At 37.7% G+C, this 22,660-nt stretch overlaps 2 protein-coding genes across 4 annotated transcripts; one reads left to right on the top strand and one right to left on the bottom strand.

Moving 5' to 3' along the window:
• Positions 1-486: 486 nt before the first annotated feature.
• On the bottom strand, positions 487-8,995 carry dapk3 (death-associated protein kinase 3). 2 transcript variants are annotated; one of them, XM_051868006.1, is made up of 9 exons: positions 8,907-8,995; positions 8,123-8,209; positions 5,568-5,928; positions 5,299-5,428; positions 5,149-5,197; positions 4,034-4,060; positions 3,777-3,929; positions 2,224-2,269; positions 487-2,136 (listed from the first exon to the last, which is right to left on the bottom strand). In XM_051868006.1, exons 2-9 carry the CDS (start codon positions 8,182-8,184, stop codon positions 1,603-1,605), a joined length of 1,362 nt encoding a protein of 453 aa, XP_051723966.1. In that variant the 5' UTR covers positions 8,185-8,209; positions 8,907-8,995; the 3' UTR covers positions 487-1,602. The 2 variants fall into 2 exon arrangements, with proteins under 2 accessions (XP_051723966.1, XP_051723977.1); XM_051868017.1 differs by lacking the exon at positions 8,907-8,995 and adding an exon at positions 8,762-8,809.
• A 1,940-nt stretch (positions 8,996-10,935) lies between these two features.
• sppl2 (signal peptide peptidase-like 2) lies at positions 10,936-21,189 on the top strand. Of its 2 annotated transcripts, none has more exons than XR_007926232.1 (15): positions 10,936-11,103; positions 12,429-12,545; positions 12,656-12,838; positions 12,920-13,009; positions 13,976-14,115; positions 14,230-14,372; positions 14,460-14,556; positions 14,643-14,759; positions 14,838-14,919; positions 15,010-15,084; positions 15,975-16,037; positions 16,123-16,222; positions 16,799-16,876; positions 17,044-17,279; positions 19,824-21,189. XR_007926232.1 is itself a non-coding variant. In XM_051870764.1 (15 exons), the coding sequence occupies exons 1-15, from the start codon at positions 11,056-11,058 to the stop codon at positions 19,998-20,000; spliced, it is 1,671 nt and encodes a 556-aa protein (XP_051726724.1). In that variant the 5' UTR covers positions 10,936-11,055; the 3' UTR covers positions 20,001-21,189. The 2 variants fall into 2 exon arrangements, 1 of the variants encoding a protein (XP_051726724.1); XM_051870764.1 differs by having other exon boundaries at positions 17,044-17,204.
• The last annotated feature ends 1,471 nt before the right edge of the window (positions 21,190-22,660 follow it).

Below are 22,660 nucleotides of genomic sequence, written 5' to 3'. Positions count from 1 at the left end.
TCTTTTGTTTCTAGCATAAGAAAGACATTCATGTCATTTTTTCATTTTAGGTTGAATTATCCCCTTTAAATAAACTTGGTGAATAAATTAATTAAAAAATACCAAAAAACAAAAGCGCATGTTGATGCCAGAGCCAAAGAAAGTCATGCGCTGTTGATTTACGACAACAAATCTCATGGGAAGCTAATAGTTCTCAGAATATTTATAGATGCCCTGTGGTTTGAAATTTCAAAGTAAACAGTGGCATCTACACGACCCCAAAAATCCAAATGTTTATCCGAGTAGTAAAACACGATTATGTTACAATGGACATGGAAAAATCCTGTTTAGTTAAACTCTGGGACTTTCAACATCTCTAGACATGTTGAAAATTAAGATAAAGAGTATATGACAAATGCTCAGATTTATAAAACACCACACTTGACCTCCCAGTGCGCTCCTCAGCCCACACACACACACACACATAATAAAGACACTGTAACTCTATTCTTCTTTAATTCTTTTATTTGAATGGACTTTTCTGATGTGTATATATATATATATATATAAAAATTTTAACGTAAATAAAACAACATAACAATGGGTACAGTACTGTAAGCAAAAAGACATGAATATTGCTATGACTTAACTACAAATGACCACAACCATTCCCTGTAAGAGATAATGATGCTCATTTGCATATGGAATGTCATACAAAAAAAATGGAATGTTTGAAGTGTGTGTTTTGAGCAAAAGAAAAGCGTTAAAGGGATAGTCCACCCAAAAATAAAAATACTGTCATCATTTACTTACCCTCATGTTGTTCCAAACGACTGTACGACTTTCTTTCTTCTGTGGAACACGCAAAAAAATAAAATAAAAAAATAAATATTTACAAGAATGTTTCAGCTGTTTTTGTACAGTACATACTATGAAAGTCAATGGGGTCCAAAAACAATTTTGACTATCATTATATAGACAAAAAATAAACATGTTTCTGTGTTCCACAGAAGAAAGTCATACAGGTTTGGAGCATGAGGGTGAGTAAATGATTTTTCCTTGTTGAGTGAACCATCCCATTAAATCATATTTATATATAAAGAAGCAGCTTGCTGAGTAAATATATGTACAGATCATTCAAAACAGCATTTAGGACTTTTATATGTTTAGAAGTAATTTCATTTGTCTATCATATCATAAAATTAGAATTTGATTTGCATAGAAAAAGCGGACATGCAGCACAACAAAAGCAACTGGCGCCTTCAGATTCTTCAATTCCTCATAGAGGACTATGTAGTGCATTACTCACAATGTACATTAATGTGCTGTAATTGATACTCAAGTCGTAAATAAACTTTTCTCTACTGATCCAGCATGTATATTTGTGAGGTGGCGAGTGAAAGCGCTTTAGACCAGCATCACATAAGATTACTGCAATGCACAGGGAAACATTCTGAAAGCATGCACACCCACACAATTTTGTGCTGCTTTTGTTCTAAGAGTAACATGAACCCTACAGGCTTACATGAAGCTTATTGCAAAGTTTAATGCTCTATATCTGCCCTGCACATACCAAGCAAAGATATTAAGGAGTTGTTGCATTTTAAAAGCAAACAGAGCAGCTCAAGCCATACTGTTGCTGCGAGTGTCGTTTTCAGCCGAAATGGAGCGCACCAGCTCTTCCACCCAGCGCACCTCAGAGACCATCTGCTCAGCGAGCACTTCATAGCGGTTCTCCAACCGACCGAACTTGCGCTTGAGGGCATTGGCCGACAGCATGGCGGCTCGGGCCTCCTCCTGGCTCTGTCTACGCAGGGCTTGTGCTTTCTGCAGCTCCTGTTTGATCTGACTGAGATCTGCTGCGATGCTTTCGTTCTCCTCCTTGTACCAGCCTTCCTTCTCCTCATAGATGGAGAGCAGAGCGGCCACGTCCTCCCCGCAGGAGCGCTGGTTCTTCTCCAGCTCTCGCAGGCCATCCTCAGCCGCGGTTATCTCCTCCATGACCTGCGAGAAGCGCTCGAAATTGATGTATGTGTTGTTAGGAGGCATGCTGGAGTGGGATTTGATAGTGTACTCCTTCAGACGGGTTGTCTTCAGACGCCTGCGCTCCGGCTTGCGCTCGCTCTCTTCAGGTCGAACGTTACGCCTCTTAATCACCTGTAGGGGATGATGGGATGAGAACTGGTCAAGCACAGAACAGATGGTGACAGAACTCAAAAGTGAGGGAAAGAGAAACATTCGAACCTTGATCCAGGGGTGCTGGAGACTGTCCTCGATTGTCATTCTCTTCCTAAATGTTAAAAGCAAATATTGAATTACATATTAATAAACAGGAACATTTTAAACAATTGAGACTTATACACCAGTGTTATTTTAGTATTATTCATAGAATTTACTAATATTTTGAATGAGCTTTTATTTTTATATTTTCAGGTTTCATTTTAATTTTTCATAATTTTATGTGCTTTTGTCATTTTATTACTTTTTATTAATATTAGTTTTAGTGATTTTAGTGCATCAACTTTTAATTAGGGCTGCGACAATTAATCGATTCTTCTCGATTCATGGAGCTATTCTGAGATTTTCTGAATGCGTCGCGATTCTCTTTCAAATCGATTCTGAGCTTAGTTTTTAACAGCAGATGGTGCTCTGGGCTATTTTTTAACCGCATGCTCAAATGCTCTTGAAGAAGAGCACTCGTGCATTCGGCTGAATCTGAGAATGTACTTGCACCTCAATGCTTTTGTGACGCGACATTAATGTAAACCGCCCACTGCAAACACCCTTGTAATTCACTTTTACCTTTTCAAACTTTATGAATGATTATTTAATAGAAGGTTTAAGTGGTGTGTGTAAGGAATTGGAAGAGAGCAGAGTATGACTGTTTCTAAAGCACGCAGTGCCATCTGATGTTGAAAACTAAGCTCAGAATCGATTCGAGAGAGAATTGCGATACATACGAAAAAAAATCTCAGAATCGATACAGAATAATTTCTTGAGTCGCAATGCAGATTTATTTTCCCATCCCTACTTTTAATTAATTTAAAGGGTTAGTTCACACAAAAATGAAAATGATGTAATTTAATACTCACCCTCATGTCGTTCCACACCCGTAAGACCTTCGTTCATCTTCAGAACACAAATTAAGATATTTTTGATGAAATCCGATGGCTCAGTGAGGCCTCCATTGACAGCAGTGTCAATAAACCTCCCAAGATCCAGAAAGGTACTTAAAACAGTTCATGTGACTACAGTGGTTCAACCTTAATATTATAAAGCGATGAGAAGATGCGCACAATAAGTATTTTGTTTCGAATCAGTTGTTCGGAGCGCCAAAGTCACGTGATTTCAGCAGTTTGATACGCGATCCGAATCACTGATTCGAAACAAACGATTCGTAAAGCTTCGAAGCAGTGTTTTGAAATCGTCCATCACTAGATATTGTTGAAAAGTCGTTATTTTGTCTTTTTGGTGCACACAAAGTATTCTCGTTGCTTTATAACATTAAGGTTGCAATGTCACATGAGCTGTTTTAAATATGTCTTTAGTACCTTTCTGGATCTTGAGAGGTTCGGTGACATTGCTGGCAAGAGGTCTCACTGAGCCATCAGATTTCATCCAAAATATCTTAATTTGTGTTCTGAAGATGAACGAAGGTCTTACGGGTGTGGAACGACATGAGGGTGAGTAATTAATGACAGAAATTTCATTTTTGGGTGAACTAACCCTTTAAGTTTTTCATCTAATATTTATATTTTATTTTAACAGTTTTAGTAATAACACAGGATTATACTAACTTAGGATCCTTGACCAGCAGTCGGCGAATGAAGTCCTTGGCGAGCTCACTTGTGTTGCTGAAGTACTCCTCATCAAAGTCATAGTTGACAGCTGAAATGTTGGTAAGTGTTTCTTGTTTGGTCTCGCCAAGAAATGGAGAAGCGCCACTCAAGCTAAAGGGCATTAATAATGCATTAATAGTGCAACGGCATCATCTGGGTGTGGAAAAAGCATCATCAATGCAGCCAAACAAGCCATTTACATGATAATTACTTACAGTATATATGTGATAACTCCAATGCTCCTGCAGGAAAGAAAATCACAAGAAAACCAAATGAGCAAAAATTAGCATGTGAATATTATGCATTCACAACCTAAACAATATTTTATAACCACCATTAGCTACGTTTCCATCCAAAGTTGTGAATGTAACAAATTTGGAATATCGCATAAAACATTTGCAAATAAAGCACAGTTTCCATCCCATGTGTTCAAGAGAATAAACTAGTCACTTCCTCGAAAATTGCTGCAAAATATCTGTTAAAAAAACAGAAGTTGCTGCAATTAGGGAAGCCACGGTCTCTTTTATCCTACATTGCACCTCAGAGCAGACGAAACGCAATAAACGCGGTCATGTTATCTTGCGTTCGGATGCCTGGTGTTTGTGAGACACTTCTGGGAGGTCATTATACCAAATCATTTTGATTTTTCAGAATAACTAAAACAACATTTGAGATGCTGTGCAATGAAACTCATCAGCTGGTTAGTCCAGTTATCCAGTCACATCCTCTGTTAGATTTTTTGTTGCACATAGAGGGATTTATTTGGTAAATGTGTTTCTATTGTACTTTAGATGGATGCCTTCTTATCCGCTTGTTAAGTCGTGACGTAAAGAACGCTGTTTCTGGGTCCAAGCCTCGACTCGTCTTACTTGAGAATGCCATCTCGACGGCCGTTTATGAGTGCTATTTATTCATAATAAACATTTTAAAGTTAAACATTTAAAATACTTACAGTCTACACAACAGTCTCCGTGCTCACAGCCTCACAGACATTAATATTTTAATGATTTATAAAAGATGAATCACTGTCTGGCCATCTGGGATTTTGGTATGGAGATAAAGGTTATAATTAGAATTTTTTTGGTAGTATCATGTGTGTATATTAGCACCATTTGTTGTTTTCTTGTGGTATGAGATAGAGCGTTTGAACTCGGAAGCGCTGCTGCGTGACGTCAGACTTAACCTAATAAGGTTAAAAAAATAACCCGACTTTTGGGGTTTTTTTTTAATGCATATTTTTAAAATGTATGCACATCTTGGCATTTCCATTCAGCGTTTTTTTTTTTTTATTCGATAACATGGCTATTGACAGTTACCACATGTAACTTACCACATGTCTGCCTCCAGGCCAAGGGGCTCATAATTCACAATTTCTGGTGCTACAAATGACAAAAAAATATGGCAAATTAAATTAGGATTCCTAATACACTTCTAATAAATAAAGATATAACACAACATTATAATAAACTCAGGTTCCCACCAACAAACTCAGGAGTTCCAAAGATGTTTTTAAATTCGTTTCCATCCTTAATCTGATGCGCAATTCCAAAATCTATCAATTTGATTCTGGGGTTCGGCACATTTTTATCCAGCAGCATTATGTTTTCTGGCTGAAAAAAAAAAAGTGCATTTAAGACTTTTATAGTGCATGTTTCCATGTCAATGAGACACATTTCACCATTACTTGAAAATAAGAGAACAGTTTGAGTGATTGGGCATCTACACTCATCAAAACATACTAGCGCTCACCTTCAAGTCAAAGTGTGCTATGCGTTTAGAGTGGAGGTAGTGCACTCCATCCAGGATCTGCTTGAGGAACTGCGTGGCCTCCTCCTCGGTCAGCGACTCCTTCTCAGCCAGGAAGTCGAACAGCTCCCCTCCAGACACCAGCTCCAGGATCAGGATCACGTCGGTCTTGTTCTCAAAGATGTCGTGGAGGGTGATAATGTTGCTGTGCTGAATCTCTCGAAGGATGTTCACCTCTCGCTCGATCTCCTCTCGGCTCACGCCCCGTCGACTGGATGACAGCCGTCTCTTCTTGATAAATTTGGCGGCATAATCTGATCCGGAGCTCTTTTCTTTACATTTACGCACAATGGCAAACTGTCCACTGGGAAACGTGTTACAATGATACACAGAGGAAAAAAAGAAATTGAATTTTACAGACATTTTACAGAAAGTAAGGACATATTATTGCATAAAGACAGAGCTGGGTAGATTACTGTACTTACAAATTGTAATCAATTACTGATTACAAATTACATGACATATTTAAGGTAATGTAACCTGACTACTTTTGGATTACTTTTAGATTACTTTTGACCTAACGTGTTTATCATATTGATTTGAGTAGAATAATCTTGTACCATATTGATATAAAAATAAAAAAAGAGAAATAAAATATATTCCATTCTTTGTTATCAACAACATGGAGTGGATTAAATATTACATTACGTCAGGGTTTCCCAGACTGGGGTTTGTGATGGAACTGCAGGGGTTTGTGAGTTTAATGATTTCTGTAAATCCAGTGATCAAATACTGCGTGGGTCTCAGTTTTCAGTGATAGTCACATGACTAGTGGCTGGTCTATGTGTGCAATTCCACACACTTCTGAACATACACAAGCAGTGGGCGTTCATAGAAAGGAAAATTTAAAAGATAAAAAAGAAGTAGCAGGGAGAATCAATGAATTATGAATATTTAACCGCCATTGTTAGAATAACAATCATGCATTCATTAAAAAAAAAAAAGTAACTGTAGTTTGAATACAAATATTTTGAAATGTAATGTAATCTAATAACAAGTACTTAAAGGGGTGGTTGATTATGATTTCACTTTTTTAACTTTAGTTAGTGTGTAATGTTCCTGTTAGAGCATAAACAACATCTGCAAAGTTAAAGTTCAGTGCAAAGGGAGATATTTTCCTTTAAAGAATTCTCTGTTTAAGGACTATAACAAGCTTCTTCCCGGGTTGGTGACATCACTAACCCTAAAATTTACATAAACCCTGCCCCCGAGAACACACAACAAAGGGGGTGAGGCCATGTTGGGCTGCTTTAGAGAAGAAGAAGAGTTGTTGTAGTAGAGTGTTGTTATCATGCCGTCATTTTACACCGGACTGCTTCACAAACGAGGGTCAATTCAACGCTGGATTTGCACAAAAGATTAACATGACGGCACATGCTAGTCGATGAGTTGAATCAACTCCACAGCAACTACATAAATTTATCCACTATGTGTTCAGAAACGTCCAGTTTCATTCTAAAAGTTGTAACTTCTTCCTGAGTCTCTCCATCAGTGTCCGACTCCGGTTTGAACAATGTAAGGCTGAACACCGTTACTGACAATCCTCATTTTGGCTGCGTGAGATTCTCCAGCTTTGTTGTTGTTGAGCGACCGAAGCGCGAGCTGTTAAAGCTCCGCCCTCTTCTGGAAAGTGGGCCGGGAGCAGCAGCTCATTTGCATTTAAAGGGACACACACAAAAACTGTGTGTTTTTGCTCACACCCAAATAGGGGCAAATTAAACAAGCTATAATAAATGATCTGAGCTGAAACTTCACAGACACATTCTGGGGACACCAGAGACTTATATTACATCTTGTAAAAGGGGCATAATAGGTCCCCTTTAATTTTTGGAATCTGATTACGTAACCCAGATGACATACATATGGATATGGAATGTGTGCAAAAAAGCACTAAAATACACATTCCACAAAACCAAACTCTAGTAAATTATTAAAAGGAGTAAGAGAGTACCTCATTTAGATAAATGGCACAAATGCTGCATAATGCAACCAATGAGAACTATAAAAGTCAGATAAAATGTTGTGTGGTTAAAGTACTCCTCTGACGCCTCTTCTCCGGCCCGTCTGTAGTCTCATTTGCACTACAGCTGTGCTCAGGCTCAGAGAGCGAGCATATGCATTGTAAAGCAGTGATGTCATGCTGCAGCAGCACAGAACACAAACCTCCACAACCATATATAGGAAGAAAGGCAAGACTCGATTCAGTGTTTGCAGATGATTAAGTCACTGTGCTGGGGATTTTTAAATTGCAGGACTCTCAAAATGTTTGTTTTTATTCTGCAACGATAAGCACAAACACTACGTCGCCTTGGCAACTCCAGGCCAAACATTGTGATGTACTTATTTTTACCTTTTATCTCATTAAAAAGCTTTCATAATTATAGTGCTTAATCAAACATTAGGATCTTAGGCTAATTTTAACCTCAATCTTTGTTTTATTTGCTATGTGTGAGATCAATTTAAATCAGGGTTTTAAGGAGTGAAATCACATCTCTTACCTTCCTAACTCCTCTCCCATTTCATAGTAGAGCTCCACATCCTCCTGCCTGAAGCCAGCCATGATTTGCTGACTTCAAATAATCAATCTGTTAGAAAATGACCAGAAATAGTGCTTGTTAGGACTAGTTTAGTTTCATGGTTTTGACTTCATCAGACCACTTTATTGACAGTGACTATAAATGGTTTGTAACTGTTCTGAAGAGTGCACATGCTGTGATATTTACTCTTGACCTCACAGGAAGTTGGATTTTAAACTGACATGGGAATGAGAAGTCCCATGATGTACGGAGTGTGGACATTTTATTCCTACATACGTCATTACCTACAGTCATAAACTAGGGATGCCAAGTTTTTCCTTTAATCTTCCTTTCTTTTTTTCTTTATCGTGGACCTTTAACAGCGAATACCTCAGCACTGTACAAACTCACACTAAATTTACATCTCATCTAAGCTATACGACATGTTTCAAGCCTTAATGGGTAAAGATAAATACAACAACAACCGTTTATTTTAGCTCAGAGGTTATAGTTTCACAGCCAAACATAAGTTGAAATGAGTTTGTAAAAACAAAGTACATTACGATAATCCACTAAATATGTAATAAATCACTGACTAATTCCAGTAGCCATCTGGCTAACCTGTAAAAGAAGAACCGACCAGCGAACACCGGCAAGCTACGAATGTCGACACACAAACGATTATAACGATTTTCTCTATAATATTAATAAGACTACCTAGAACACTGTTATAGAATAAGTAAACGCTGAGAGTTTTGTTACATACCTTAACGTCGCCGCATTCCTCAGCCAATGGAGATTTTCCGGTTGCTGCGCTCTGGGGGGGCGTGGCTTGTTCAGTGACGTCATCGCGACTCCTCCGCAGAATGATGTCAACTCGCGTGTACCTGTTATTAAGAGTCTGCCAGGTGTTATAACACTGATCTAAGTAAAAACCCTACTTGTTTGGGCTTGTTTTGCTCTGTTCTTTCGCCAGCGTTACTACAACAGACTCATAACACACATGAATGAATGAAAGAATGAATTTGCCTAGAGAATCTAATATTAATCTTATATATCTTGAATATAAATATTGATAGTGTGAATCTAATCTATATACAATAAAAAGTTAACTTAAAGACTGAGCAAAAAAAGTGACATAGATGGAATAGCCAGCGCAAATGGACATTTTAAGCAGGGCGATTACTATGCGATGTCCTTACATGTGGCACATACTTTTTCAAGCTGTCAAACAAACAAACAAACAAACAAACAAAAATAACGAATTTGTTATTGTTTGGAAAATGTCAATAGAGACAGGGCGCATTTAGGCCACGCCCACACCGGCGGGAAAACAATCCATCAGCAGGAAGAATGGGTACATTTTAGTTTCTCAATATATCTCCTCCTCTCAGGTTCACATAGGGTGGTGAAATAATCCTTTGACATGGTTAAAAATAATGAATGTTTTTTTTCACCGATTACGTTCCCCTCCAGTGGGCGTATAGTTCTCAGAGTAATATGACACGTTGCGCTCTGTCTCAAATCCACTTTTGTGTCCTTAAACGCTCGTTTTTTTGTGTCGACAGCTCATAAAAACTTAGTTCTGTTTTTTTTTTAGCTTGTTTGCTGTACACTCTGTCACACAGCAGATTTTAGACATTGTTCTGTTTGAACAATTTTTTGTTATAAGTCAGAAATGACAAGGAGGCAGCTTCACGCAATACAAAGTCAACGGAGAGGGTTGGATTGTGGGCGTGGTTTTCAGATTGTGACGTGTGTCGCTCTGTCTCTATATGTATTTTGCAGCCTAGGTTTAAAGGGTTAGAAAATAAAAATGAAATTCTGTCATTAATTACTCACCCTCATGTCGTTCCACACCCGTAAGACCTTCGTTCATCTTCAGAACACAAATTAAGATATTTTTGATAAAATCCAATGGCTCAGTGAGGCCTCCATTGCCATCAAGATAATTAACACTTTCAGATGCCCAGAAAGGTGCTAAAGACATATTTAAAACAGTTCATGTGACTACAGTGGTTAAAGCTTAATGTTACGAAGCGACGAAAATACTTTTGGTGCGCCAAAAAAAACCAAATAACGACTTTATTCAACAATATCTAGTGATGGGCGATTTCAAAACACTGCTTCGAAGCTTTACGAATCTTTTGTTTCAAATCAGTGGTTCGGAGCGTGTTTCAAACTGCCAAGCTCATGTGATTTCAGTAAACGAGGCTTCGTTGCGTCATAAGTGTTTTGAAACATTTCTAAGTTTCAATAGTTCATGTGACTTTGGCAGTTTGATAAACGCTCCGAACCACTGATTCGAAACAAAAGATTCGTAAAGCTTCATGAAGCAGTGTTTTGAAATCGCCCATCACTAGATATTGTTGAATAAAGTTATTTTGGCGAACAAAAATATTTTCGTCGCTTCATAACATTAAGGTTGAACCACTGTAGTCACATGAACTGTTTAAAATATGTCTTGAGTATCTTTCTGGGCATCTGAAAGTGTTAATTATCTTTCTCTGTGAGGCCTCACTGAGCCATCAGATTTTATCAGAAATATCTTAATTTGTGTTCCGAAAATGAACGAAGGTCTTACGGGTGTGGAACGACATGAGGGTGAGTAATTAATGACAGAATTTTCATTTTTGGGTGAACTAACCCTTTAAGTCAGTATGCCTTTCTACATTAACATTAACCGTAGAAAATGATATCAAGGAATGGCAAATTTGGACGTTATGAAGTGAAGGCGTGACCAAAATTTGATTGATTAGAGTGAAAGCCAATAGGTCAAGAGTGGACGTTCGCAAGCACACGAAGTTAGCCAATCGGAAACGTACTGCAAAATGTGGGCGGGATATGCTTAAACAGCTGATAGTTGTGTCTGAGGAGAGCAGTGTGGATGGGGGAGACGACTACAATCAGGCATCATGAGATTTTTGTCAAGTCTCCTTTGGGCAGCTCTTTTGTTCAAACAGGTAAGACGCAAGAAGACACAAAAGAACCGGTTTGCTTTTTGGTCGGTTTCTCAACAGGCCTGTACCCAGTTTGTTTATTTTATTTTTTGCCGATGATTACTGGCTACATGCTATGTACGATTAGCCTTCGGCGGACTTCAGTAGGGATGTGCTCGTGCGTGTTTTGGGCCCGCGCAGCCGAGTCCTTTCGCACTCCTGTTGACATGACATTGACTGTTATTGCGATACAAATATAAAACACTAATCAAACGAGCGACAAACTGTCATTTTTGCTGGATTATCATTAATGGCAAACCTTTATTTTAAAGTGATTATTTATTTTGCAAGCAATGACACTGTACACTGGAAATGTCAGTTATTTTTACCAGAAGACGAATGTAAACATGCTACATCAAAACCCCGTTAGTTGGTAAACCGTAAGTTACCTTACCATATATCTTACCAAAATTATATTATATTTAGAAGTAAAAAGTATAAATTGCTTGAATATATATATATTTAAAAATGTAGTGTATTCTTTTTTTCTTACTAGTTATGCTATTATGTTCGTTACTTTTAATGTTATTTAGTTTGTGTTTGTGTAGGTCACAATGAGCTCTGTCTTTATGTAATTATTGTCCAGTCGCTGGAAAGGCCAATTATGATGATCTGTAACTTATCATATGGCCTTTCATCGTACCACGTGTTATTATCAATCCATTTATTCACTCACTCACACACACACACACACACACACACACACACACAAATAAATTCAGAAATTCATTAAGAAATGAAAAGCTACACACTCCATCTTTTAGGGTTAAAAGAACCGTTGCCCAAACAACATGCTAGAAACATAATAATCACTGCAATAATGATCCATTCATAGATTAAGTATTTGCCTATTAAAATCCAAACAGCGACATTTTTTTTTGGCCGGGCAGTGTGTATATATATATATATATATATATATATGTATGTATGTATTTAATGTTATTTAGTTCATGTTTATTGAATTATTTTAGTGTCATGTGTTTACCTGATGGCGTATTGTGTTCGTGTGGGTCACAATGAGCTCTGTCTTTAGGTAATTGTTGTCCATTTGCTGGAAAGGCTGATAATACTGATCTGTAACTCATCATATGGTCTTTCATTGTACCATCTGTGTTGTTATTATATGTTTATATATATTATAACTTATAACTTATTATAAGTTATTCATGTCACCTCTCGTCACCCTCAGACTTCTACATATTTGTTTCTTATTGTCACTTTGCACAGCAAGGAGGAAATACACAAACCTGTTAACCAATAACCTGAGCTGTATGTGTTCTGATTCACAGGTTTTAGGTGAATATGGCATGGCACATTTCAGCGAATGGGGGAACACTAAAGGCAAAGATTACTGCATATTCTTCAACTCTCAGTGGGCTCGATTACCTCAGGACCTCAGTAAAGCAGTTAGTAGCAATTTACATTTTACACACACACAAATAAATTCAGATTGAAACTGCAGTGTACAGTTTATCATCACAATACTAGCGCTCATTCACCCTTTATTGTTTTTCAGGCACGGCTGCAGACGTACGATCTCACCACCTCTGTACTGTGCTCCCCCTCTGATGTACCTGAGGGTGGCTTCCCAAACAGCATCCCAATGGTGATGAGAGGAAATTGCACTTTCTATGAAAAGGTCCGATTGGCCCAGATGAATGGTGCCAAGGGACTACTGATCGTCAGCAAAGATAGACTGGTAAGACTTTATAACATTATTAATAGCACCAATAAAACATTTTCATGTGTCACAAATAAGCTTGTTTGACATGCTTTACAGACTCCACCCTCAGGCAACAAGTCCCAGTATGAGGAGATAGGCATCCCGGTGGCCTTGCTAAGCTATAAAGACATGCTGGACATCAGTAAGGTAATATTTCATAAGTGCAGTTTGTCTTTGGATTAAAATCGCCCATTTAAAGGATTTTTAAAGGATTAGTTCACTTCAGAATTAAAATTTGCTGATAATTTACTCACCCCAATGTCATCCAAGATGTTTATGTCTTTCTTTCTTCAGTCGAAAAGAAATTAAGGTTTTTGAGGAAAAATTCCAGGATTTTTCTCCATATAGTGGACTTCAACGGTTACCAACGGGTTGAAGGTCGAAATTGCAGCTTAAATGCAGCTTTAAAGGGCTCTACATGATCCCAGACGAGGAATAAGGGTCTTATCTAGCGAAACGATAAGTCATTTTCTAAAAAAATACACATTTTTATACTTTTTAACCACAAATGCTCGTCTTGCACTGCTCTGCGATGCGCCACGCGTTACGTAATCACGTTGGAAAGGTCACGCGTGACGTAGGAAATCCAGTGTTTACAAAGCGAACATACAAAGAATAAGTTAAACGCCCTTTACAAAAAAAGGTAAAACAATGATGTTGGACGATTTTGAAGTTGGAGGAGAAAATGAGATTGAGTTTTTTGCCTTACCGCAGTACTTCTGCCTACGTCACGTGTGACCTTTCCTACATGATTACATAATGCGTGGCGCATCGCAGAGCAGTGCAAGACAAGCATTTGTGGTTAAAAAGTATATAATTTTTATTTTTTTTAGAAAATGACCGATCGTTTCGCTAGATAAGACCCTTATTCCTCATCTGGGATCATGTAGAGCCCTTTGAAACTGTAATTTGGACCTTCAACCCGTTGAACCCCAGTGAAGTCCACAATATGGAGAAAAATCCTGGAATGTTTTCCTCAAAAACCTTAATTTCTTTTTGACTGAAGAAAGAAAGATATAAACATCTTGGATGACATGGGGGTGAGTAAATTATCAGGAAATTTTATCATTTAAAACTAATGAAATAATCATTTAAAGGAATTTCTGTCTCTAGACGTTTGGGGAGAAACGGCAGGTGGCCATGTATGCGCCCAATGAACCGGTGGTGGACTACAACATGGTGCTTATCTTTCTAATGGCAGTGGGCACAGTGGCTGTCGGAGGATATTGGGCTGGCAGCAGGGACATTAAAAAGTAAGAGTTGTGCCATTGTAACTTTGTGAGAGCATAGTTTGCAAAGATAAATAAGTAATAAAGCTGACAGCCTGCAGAATTTATTTAACTAAACCCCCATCTGTGTGCCGGCAGACGTTACATGAAGCACAAAAGGGACGACGGTGCTGAGAAGCAAGACGAGGAGACCGTTGACGTCACCCCCATCATGATTTGTGTGTTTGTGGTCATGTGCTGCTCTATGCTGGTGCTCTTGTATTACTTCTATGATCAATTAGGTAAATAAATATTCTAAGTATTACCGTCTTTCAACAAACTGTCTGTACTTCGGTTGAACTTGATGATTTGATTTATTCCTCTTACAGTGTATATGACTATAGCGACGTTCTGTCTGGCATCTGCCGTCGGTCTGTATAGCTGTCTTTGGCCTTTTGTCCGAAGAATACCATTAGGGAAATGCAGGTCAGAGATGTGCTTGAGAAAGACAAGATGAGTTTCTTTCCTTTTGGCTTTGTATTGAAGGAGATGCTTTTTTTGTGTGTTGACAGGATACCTGAGAATAACCTGCCGTACTGCCACAAGCGGCCGCAGGTGCGCATGCTGATCCTTTCAGCCTTCTGTATAGGAGTCAGCGTCACTTGGGGAGTTTTCCGCAACGAAGACCAGTAAGAAGAGTGAAGGTCTTGAGAATCTTTACACTTTCAGCACTATTATGGTATCTGATGAAAAATCGTGTTCCTTAGGTGGGCGTGGATACTTCAGGATGCGTTAGGCATCGCTTTCTGTCTCTATATGCTAAAAACAATCAGACTTCCTACTTTCAAGGTGAGTTTATTTAAAATGCTGGTGGATGCTGACGAATACCTTAGCGTGTGTAGATGATACATTTCCTACTTATTTTTCTTCTCATTGTAGGCCTGCACTATGCTGCTGGTCGTGCTGTTCGTGTATGACGTGTTTTTTGTTTTTATAACACCACTCTTAACTGAGGTACATGGTTTCATTTTTAACATTTAAAACTGATCCAAAATAAAATGTTATATTCTTAAAGGTATAGTTCACCCAAAAATGAAAATTATTCCATAATTTACTCACCATCAAGCCATCCTAGGTGTATATGACTACCTTCTTTCAGCCAAACACAGTCGGAGTTATATTAAAAAAAAACTCTGGCTCTTCCAAGTTTTATAATGGGAGTGAAAAGAAACTGAAATTTTGAAGCCCAAAAAAGAACATCCATCCATCCATCATAAAAGTAATTCAGGGGGTTAATAAATGCCTTTTGAAGCGAAGCGATGCGATTTTGTAAGAAAAATAACCATATTTATAACTTTATTGACTATAATCACTAGCTTCTGGTAATGTCTGTCTGCAGCTCCTTTCTCTTTAAAAATTCTCGTTTTAGACTTCTAATTCATGACCGGTGTTTTGTTTTGCTCTATCCTCTGTGCTTCTGTGTTCATCAATACGTCATGTGTAGGGTCAGAGGTCACGCTTCCGCCAGAATCGACTCGCATACAGAAGCCAGTGATTATAGTTTATAAAGTTATAAATATGGATATTTTTCTTACCAAAACGCATCGCTTCGCTTCAGAAGGCCTTTATTAACCCCCTGGAGTCATATGGATTACTTTTATGATGGATGAATGTGCTATTTTGGGCTTTAAAAAAAATGGCACCATTCACTACCATTATAAAGCTTGGAAGAGTCAGGATTAGGTTAGGCATAGATTTTTTATAATATAACTCCGATTGTGTTTGACTGAAAGAAGAAAGTCATATACACCTAAGATGGCTTGATGGTCAGTAAATTATGGGATAATTTTCATTTTTGGGTGAACTATCCCTTTAATGATATATTTGTATATTGTTCCATGCAGAGTGGGGAAAGTATCATGGTTGAGGTGGCGGCTGGTCCCTCTGATTCCTCTACTCATGAAAAGGTAGGTTTTTTGAAAATTTGGATACATTTAAATACATTTTCGTAATATTTTGTGGTGTCAATTTTTGCATCTTTGTCTTTATTAGCTTCCCATGGTGCTGAAAGTGCCCAGGTTAAATTCGTCTCCTCTGGTCCTGTGTGACCGGCCCTTCTCTCTCCTGGGCTTTGGGGATATCTTGGTACCAGGTAACATCACTACTATTGTTGCATCAGCTGCGTAATGAACAGATGTCCAGGGTTCATGGAGAGAAATTTATGATGCACTGAAATAATATTTTTTTTCTTTACCAAAAACCGAAATTAAAGTTTTTATTCAGCTGAAAATCTAAAATAAAGTGTAGGTCTTTGAACTTGGTATGCTGATTATTGTGTTGTTCTACTTCAGCATCCTTTTTGGTCTCGGTAAAGTGTGTCCACACTGCTGACATGTTTACCCGTTTTAAATGTTACTGCGGTTAATGGTTTTGCCCCCCCTCCTGACATTTATTTTGCCATTTTGGATTAATATTTTTGCCTGTTGGAATTTCTGTGCATCACTAAAAGAAAGAGAAAATATTAGGCAAACTTGGCCGTCTGGCTCTGGTTATCAAGATAAAAAGATGTTATTAAGGATTTAGAAAATCTTCAAATATACAATGCTTGTATCTGATTTCTTTGTTTTTAAGAAGTTATTGAAATCAAACATCCGTCTGTTCCTTTTAGTCATCTTGCATTTCATTTTATTAATGACAACAACAACATCTTTTCATTTTGTTTCCTCAGGTCTGCTTGTAGCATATTGTCACAGATTTGACATTCTCATGCAGACTTCTCGAATATACTTTCTGGCCTGCACTGTTGGTAAGACATTGACGACCTTTTAAATTCAGATATGTTTCATGTGGGAATATACTCACTGACACACTGAATAGCAGTATTTTCATGCTTTTATTCAGTATCTTTTTAAGCATGTACAGTACATGGTGCATCTCATTTAAAGATTGTAAATGTGATCTCTGTTTGTTTAGGCTACGGCATTGGTCTTCTCATCACATTTGTGGCTCTGGCTCTGATGCAGATGGGTCAGCCTGCCCTCTTGTACCTGGTGCCTTGCACGCTCCTCGCCAGCCTTGCGGTGGCACTGTGGCGCAAGGAGCTGCCTTTGTTCTGGACAGGAAGTGGATTTGTGGTGAATACCAGTTTGATATGAGTGCCTACTTCGATTGGAAAAGTTCTAGGGTTATGTACGGTTACTAGAATTACAGTTGAGTAAAACCACCCACGAGTTTTTGTTGCGCTCTTATTTTGCTCTCATTTTTACTGTGGGTGTCTTCTTTTTATTAAAGGAGGGGTTTGGTGTCAACCTGTACCTTAATAAAGCAATCATTTCCAATATGTCCTTAAAGGGATAGTTAACCCAAAAATGAAAATTCTGTCATCGAATGCTCACTCCAAACCTGTAAGACTTTCCTTCCATTCCCACCAAAATTTGGATGCTTCAAAACGTTCATAAAGAGATCGTAATTTAAATCCATGAATTGAGCGATTTAATTCATCTTATGAAGAGAGACAGTCACTTGATATGATGAACGGATTTTATTTAAGCTTTTATTCACATATAAACATTGATCAGCGAACATACATAGAGCACTCAAACATGGTACTTGTTTGATGCGCAAGAACAAAATTCATTGGTTCTCACTTGTCAAGCTTCTGTTTACAGGGATTTTGAAGGCTTTAGACAAATGCCTGTTTGACTGAAATTATTAAATCCTTTTTTTTTCTCTCTCTAAACCACAGTAACAGGAAATGATATACCCAAGTTAAAACCACTCACTAGGGGTTGATAAACACCACATCTCTCCTTTAGGTCTGGTAAGAGATCTGTGTTTGCCGGAAGAGGGCTTATGTTTCATCTCCTCAGCTCTTTAGCTAACTGTGTTTCTGCTTTTAATCTAATAATCAACCTGGAGATTTGTTGGTCTTGAGTTGATCTATGGTGATTTCCTGTATGATGTAGAGAAGATCTGATCCTTGTCATCTCCTCTGATTGTTCGCTCCTTCACTAAGTCAAAGAACAGAAAACATTTTCTTATTTTCTCTTCTCAGTCAAGTGATTCTTACATTTTTCTTCTGCTTTAAATTGCAATTCCACTGGTATTACTGTATATTATTTATATATACACTATCATTCAAAAGGGGCCAGTAAGTCTCTTCTGCATTTATTTGATCAAAAACACAGTAAACCTTACAACTTATAATTGCTTTTCTATTTTTATATATTTTAACATGTAAATTATTCCTGTGATTCAGCATCATTACCCCAGTCTTCAGTGTCACATGATCCTTCAGAAATCATTCTAATATGCTGCTCAAGACATGATTCTTCTTATTATTAATGTTGAAAATAGTTGTGCTGCTTCATATATTTGTGGAAATGGTAATACTTTTTTTCCAGGATTTTTTGATAAATAGAAAGTTAAAGCTGCAGTCTGTAACTTTTTATTGGTTAAAAATGATCCAAAATAATTTTTTGAGCAAGTACATAACCAGCCAGTGTTCAAAACTATCTCCTTACCATAGCCCGATTCACAACGGTACGCTTGTAATAGTGTTTTCTAATAAGAGCGGTACTGGTGGGTTTCTGCGGGAAATTTGAGTTTTCCTTTGCGTCATTACGTCACGTCTGTGTACATAAAGAAGGAGTTCCGGACGCTGCAGGCGACAGATCATTTATGTATATATATATATATATATATATATATATATAATATATCATTTCTCACAGCAGCTGAAATTAAACTTATCATTTTGATGGCGGATTGTAATCCAGAAAGATCCAAATGACAGTCAAAACTGGAGATTCACCCGTAGTCAAAGCAAAAGACTTCGGATGCTAATACTCACTAAATACACGTTGTCACGCAATGCTGATGTTGTTAACATTAACAATTTGAGAACAAAGTATAACAATAATAATCATTTGCATGGTTTGACGTGATCTGAGCTAAGTGATCGTTAGATTTAATCACCATTGGCAGAGCTATTTATTGTAATGCTGTTTTTTCCTCAGTTGGTCAGAACAAAAGTGACACATTATACTTGTTCAGATGTATATTTTGTATTGTATATTTTGGTCATACTTCCAAGACAAGTCACGTCAGAAAGATCGTATTTACATGCTGAATGCACATGGACGCCACCACAATGTCGTAAAATAGGAGTGGGAAGCTCGGATTTTCTTTAAGCCGATATGTACGAGTTGGGGACGTGTCAGGGAGAAACATGGCAGAATACCACAATACTTGTAGGTATTTAGCAGTGATATTGTCAAGCTTTTCTATTTACAGCGAAGTAAGCTAATTGCCTGCACAAAATATGATGGAATTATAATATAGCAATATAATATATAACAATAAAGTTTAAAGTGGCTTCACAAATTAATTAAAAACATAAAAAGCAAAACGATGCACATTCTTTGTTCTTCGTTTTCTAGAAGTAGAAGTGCTGTATTTTTTTGTAATTAATTAAGAGAAGGTACACCGCCATCTTACTCCGACGAAAGTGACTTGAACACACCTGCCGTCGTAAATACGAACTTCTCTCAAAACATTACATTCATTCGCGCCGAGGAGCCGTGCCGATGCACAACCCATGTAAATAATAATTCCGCAAATAACTGCAATTGTAGGTTTCAAACAGAGATGGCGACAAAGAGGGAAAACTTACTGACCCCAAACAGTGTGCATATATAAATTATTTCGAATTTAATTTAAAATTGTACTTTCCTGTCTCATTTCTTTCTCAGCCTCCTCCAATTGTCATGGAACAAATCAACTGTACTCAAACCCCAGGACCGTCCACAGATGAACCCCAGTCCAATCCGGAGCCGCCAGACTCTGAAACGACCAATCAGAGCAAGGAAGAGCCTCCTCCACCAGCCCAAGTGGAAGTTCCGCATCTTACAGATGCATCTACTTCATAAAAACAAAAGACTCGAAGGATGCTAATATCTTTTTCATTTTTGAAGTCAGTTATATATCTGACCATATATGTAATAGACTTGAGCAGTATGAACATCTCAGTGCACTTGTTTTAAGCCTTTGAAATTGTACAGTCTGTTCGAACCGAAGAAGGAGACACAACATCTGTGCTTCATCCAACTTGCTTCAAGTTTACGTTTGATGGTATTAGGAGGGAGTCGAAGGGACAGATTATCTTCTTCACAAGGATTTCAACTCTGTGTGTTCATTTTGTTCATCTTTTTCTTTTTTTTTCTTTTTAAATCAACAGTAAATGAAACAAAGTGCAGCTATTTTAAGACAAATGTTATGATAATTCAAGACAGCTCACTGAAAATATTTCTATTTGGCTTCCAGTTGATAATGCATTACTGACGGGTTTTGTCCTTGTCATGACAGCGCTGAAGTCTCACATCCTTTAAAATACGGTGCTAATAAGGACCGAATGAACCACAGGTGTCGGGAATAATGATTTATTAGTTTCATCCCAAGTTCTGAGATGCGAATACTGTGATAAGATTAATCGTTTATATTCTGGTATGCTGTATAATTAAGAGCAGTACTGTTATACAAGGCCACATAATTTAACAAAATCTTCTTTATAGGTTTGGAATGTGATTTCAACTTTAGCTGCATTGAAATCGATCATATTCATATGCTCATGGCTTGTTTGAAAGCATTGTATTTAGAATTTGTTGTTTACTTGATGGAAGGGACGTTTGAGATCTTTAAATAAAAAATAAAGTGCATTTTTAAAACAAGTGCAGTTTTTAAGCATACTTTTTTTTTTTTGCCCATCTGTTGAGTGACAGTTTTTCTGTTTTATAGTAGGAATTTTGTATTCATGGTACTTTTTAAGAAGTTGTTTTTCCAGTGTAAAGCACTGATGTGTGTTTCTATATATGATTTAACAGTCTGAAGTTACATCGAGTTTATTTAAGAAGTGAATGTCATGCTGTTGTCTCATTGAAATCTTTTTGATTTGGGTACACCTTGTGATCATGTGGAATAACTTAGACAAGTTGTAATCATGATCTGTTCATTTATTAATATTCCTGCAGGCTGGAGGTTGTGTCAGATCTTCAGTCATGTATGCTGATTTTGAAAAGTTGTTGAAGAGAGCACATATTAAAGGAAAAATGCATTATGTTATATACGGTGTATTGTGGTGTTTTAATGCGAGATCACTTGTGAAATTCTTAAACAGTTTACTGGTAAAAATGTGTTATAATACTGTTCATGAGTTCTTGACATTTGCCTCCTACATTAAAGGGTTAGTTCACCCAAAAATGAAATTTCTGTCATTAAGCAGGCCTACTTACCCTCATGTCGTCCCAAACCTGTAAGACCTTGTCAAAACATCTTAATTTGTGTTCTGAAGATAAACAAAGGTCTTGTGGGTGTGGAACGGCATGAGGGTAAGTAATGACAGAAATTTCATTTTTGGGTGAACTAACCCTTTAAAGGGGTGGTTGATTACGATTTCCCCTCTTTTTTTTTTTAACTTTAGTTAGTGTGTAATGTTGCTGTTTGAGCATAAACAACATCTGAGAAGTTACGACGCTCAAAGTTCAATGTAAAGGGAGATATTTTCTTTTAAAGAATTCTCTGTTTAAGGACTACAACGAGCTTCTTCCCAAGTTGGTGACATCACTAAACCTAAAATTTACATAAACCCCGCCCCAGAGAACACACAACAAAGGGGGTGAGGCCATGTTGGGCTGCTTTAGAGAAGTGTAAGAGTTGTTGTAGTAGAGTGTTGTTGCCATGCCGTCATTTTACACCGGACTGCTTCAGAAACGATCAATTCAGCGCTGGATTTGCACAAAAGATTAACATGACGGCACATGCTAGTCGATGAGTTGAATCAACTCCACAGCAACTACATAAATTTATCCACTATGTGTTCAGAAACATCCAGTTTCATTCTAAAAGTTGTAACTTCTTCCTGAGTCTCTCCATCAGTGTCGACTCCGGTTTGAACAATGTAAGGCTGAACACCGTTACTGACAATCCTCATTTTGGCTGCGTGAGATTCTCCAGCTTTGTTGTTGTTGAGCAACCGAAGTGCGAGCTGTTAAAGCTCCGCCCTCTTCTGGAAAGGGGGCCGGGAGTGGCAGCTGATTTGCATTTAAAGGGACACACACAAAAATGCTGTGTTTTTGCTCACACCCAAATAGGGGCAAATTTGACAAGCTATAATAAATGATCTGTGGGGTATTTTGAGCTGAAACTTCACAGACACATTCTGGGGACACCAGAGACTAATATTACATCTTGTGAAAGGGGCATTATAGGTCCCCTTTGAATAGTAACTGGTAAAGTATACTCACTCTCTCATCTGGTTCACTGGACTCACTGAATTCTAACTCCAGGCTAATGTTGAACTGTATGATCAAGCTTAAAAAAAAAAAAAGCATTTTTGTCTCTAACTATTGTGCATGAAATGAGCCGTACTGAGCTAAAGGCCAAATTGCACAACGATGAACAACAACAACGAAAAAAAGGCACTTCATGTCAAAGGTTGTCGAGCCCTGGGCAAGAGAGCTTTTGTCTTTCTTTTTTAAGTAAAATGAACAAATTCAGAAGACTAAAATGATCCCCTGCCATTAGAGCAGAAAGA

The sequence above is a fragment of the Ctenopharyngodon idella genome, chromosome 2 (assembly GCF_019924925.1).
Source record: "Ctenopharyngodon idella isolate HZGC_01 chromosome 2, HZGC01, whole genome shotgun sequence".
Classification (NCBI taxonomy): Eukaryota; Metazoa; Chordata; class Actinopteri; order Cypriniformes; family Xenocyprididae; genus Ctenopharyngodon; species Ctenopharyngodon idella.
This window is presented reverse-complemented; position numbering and strand designations above follow the sequence as displayed.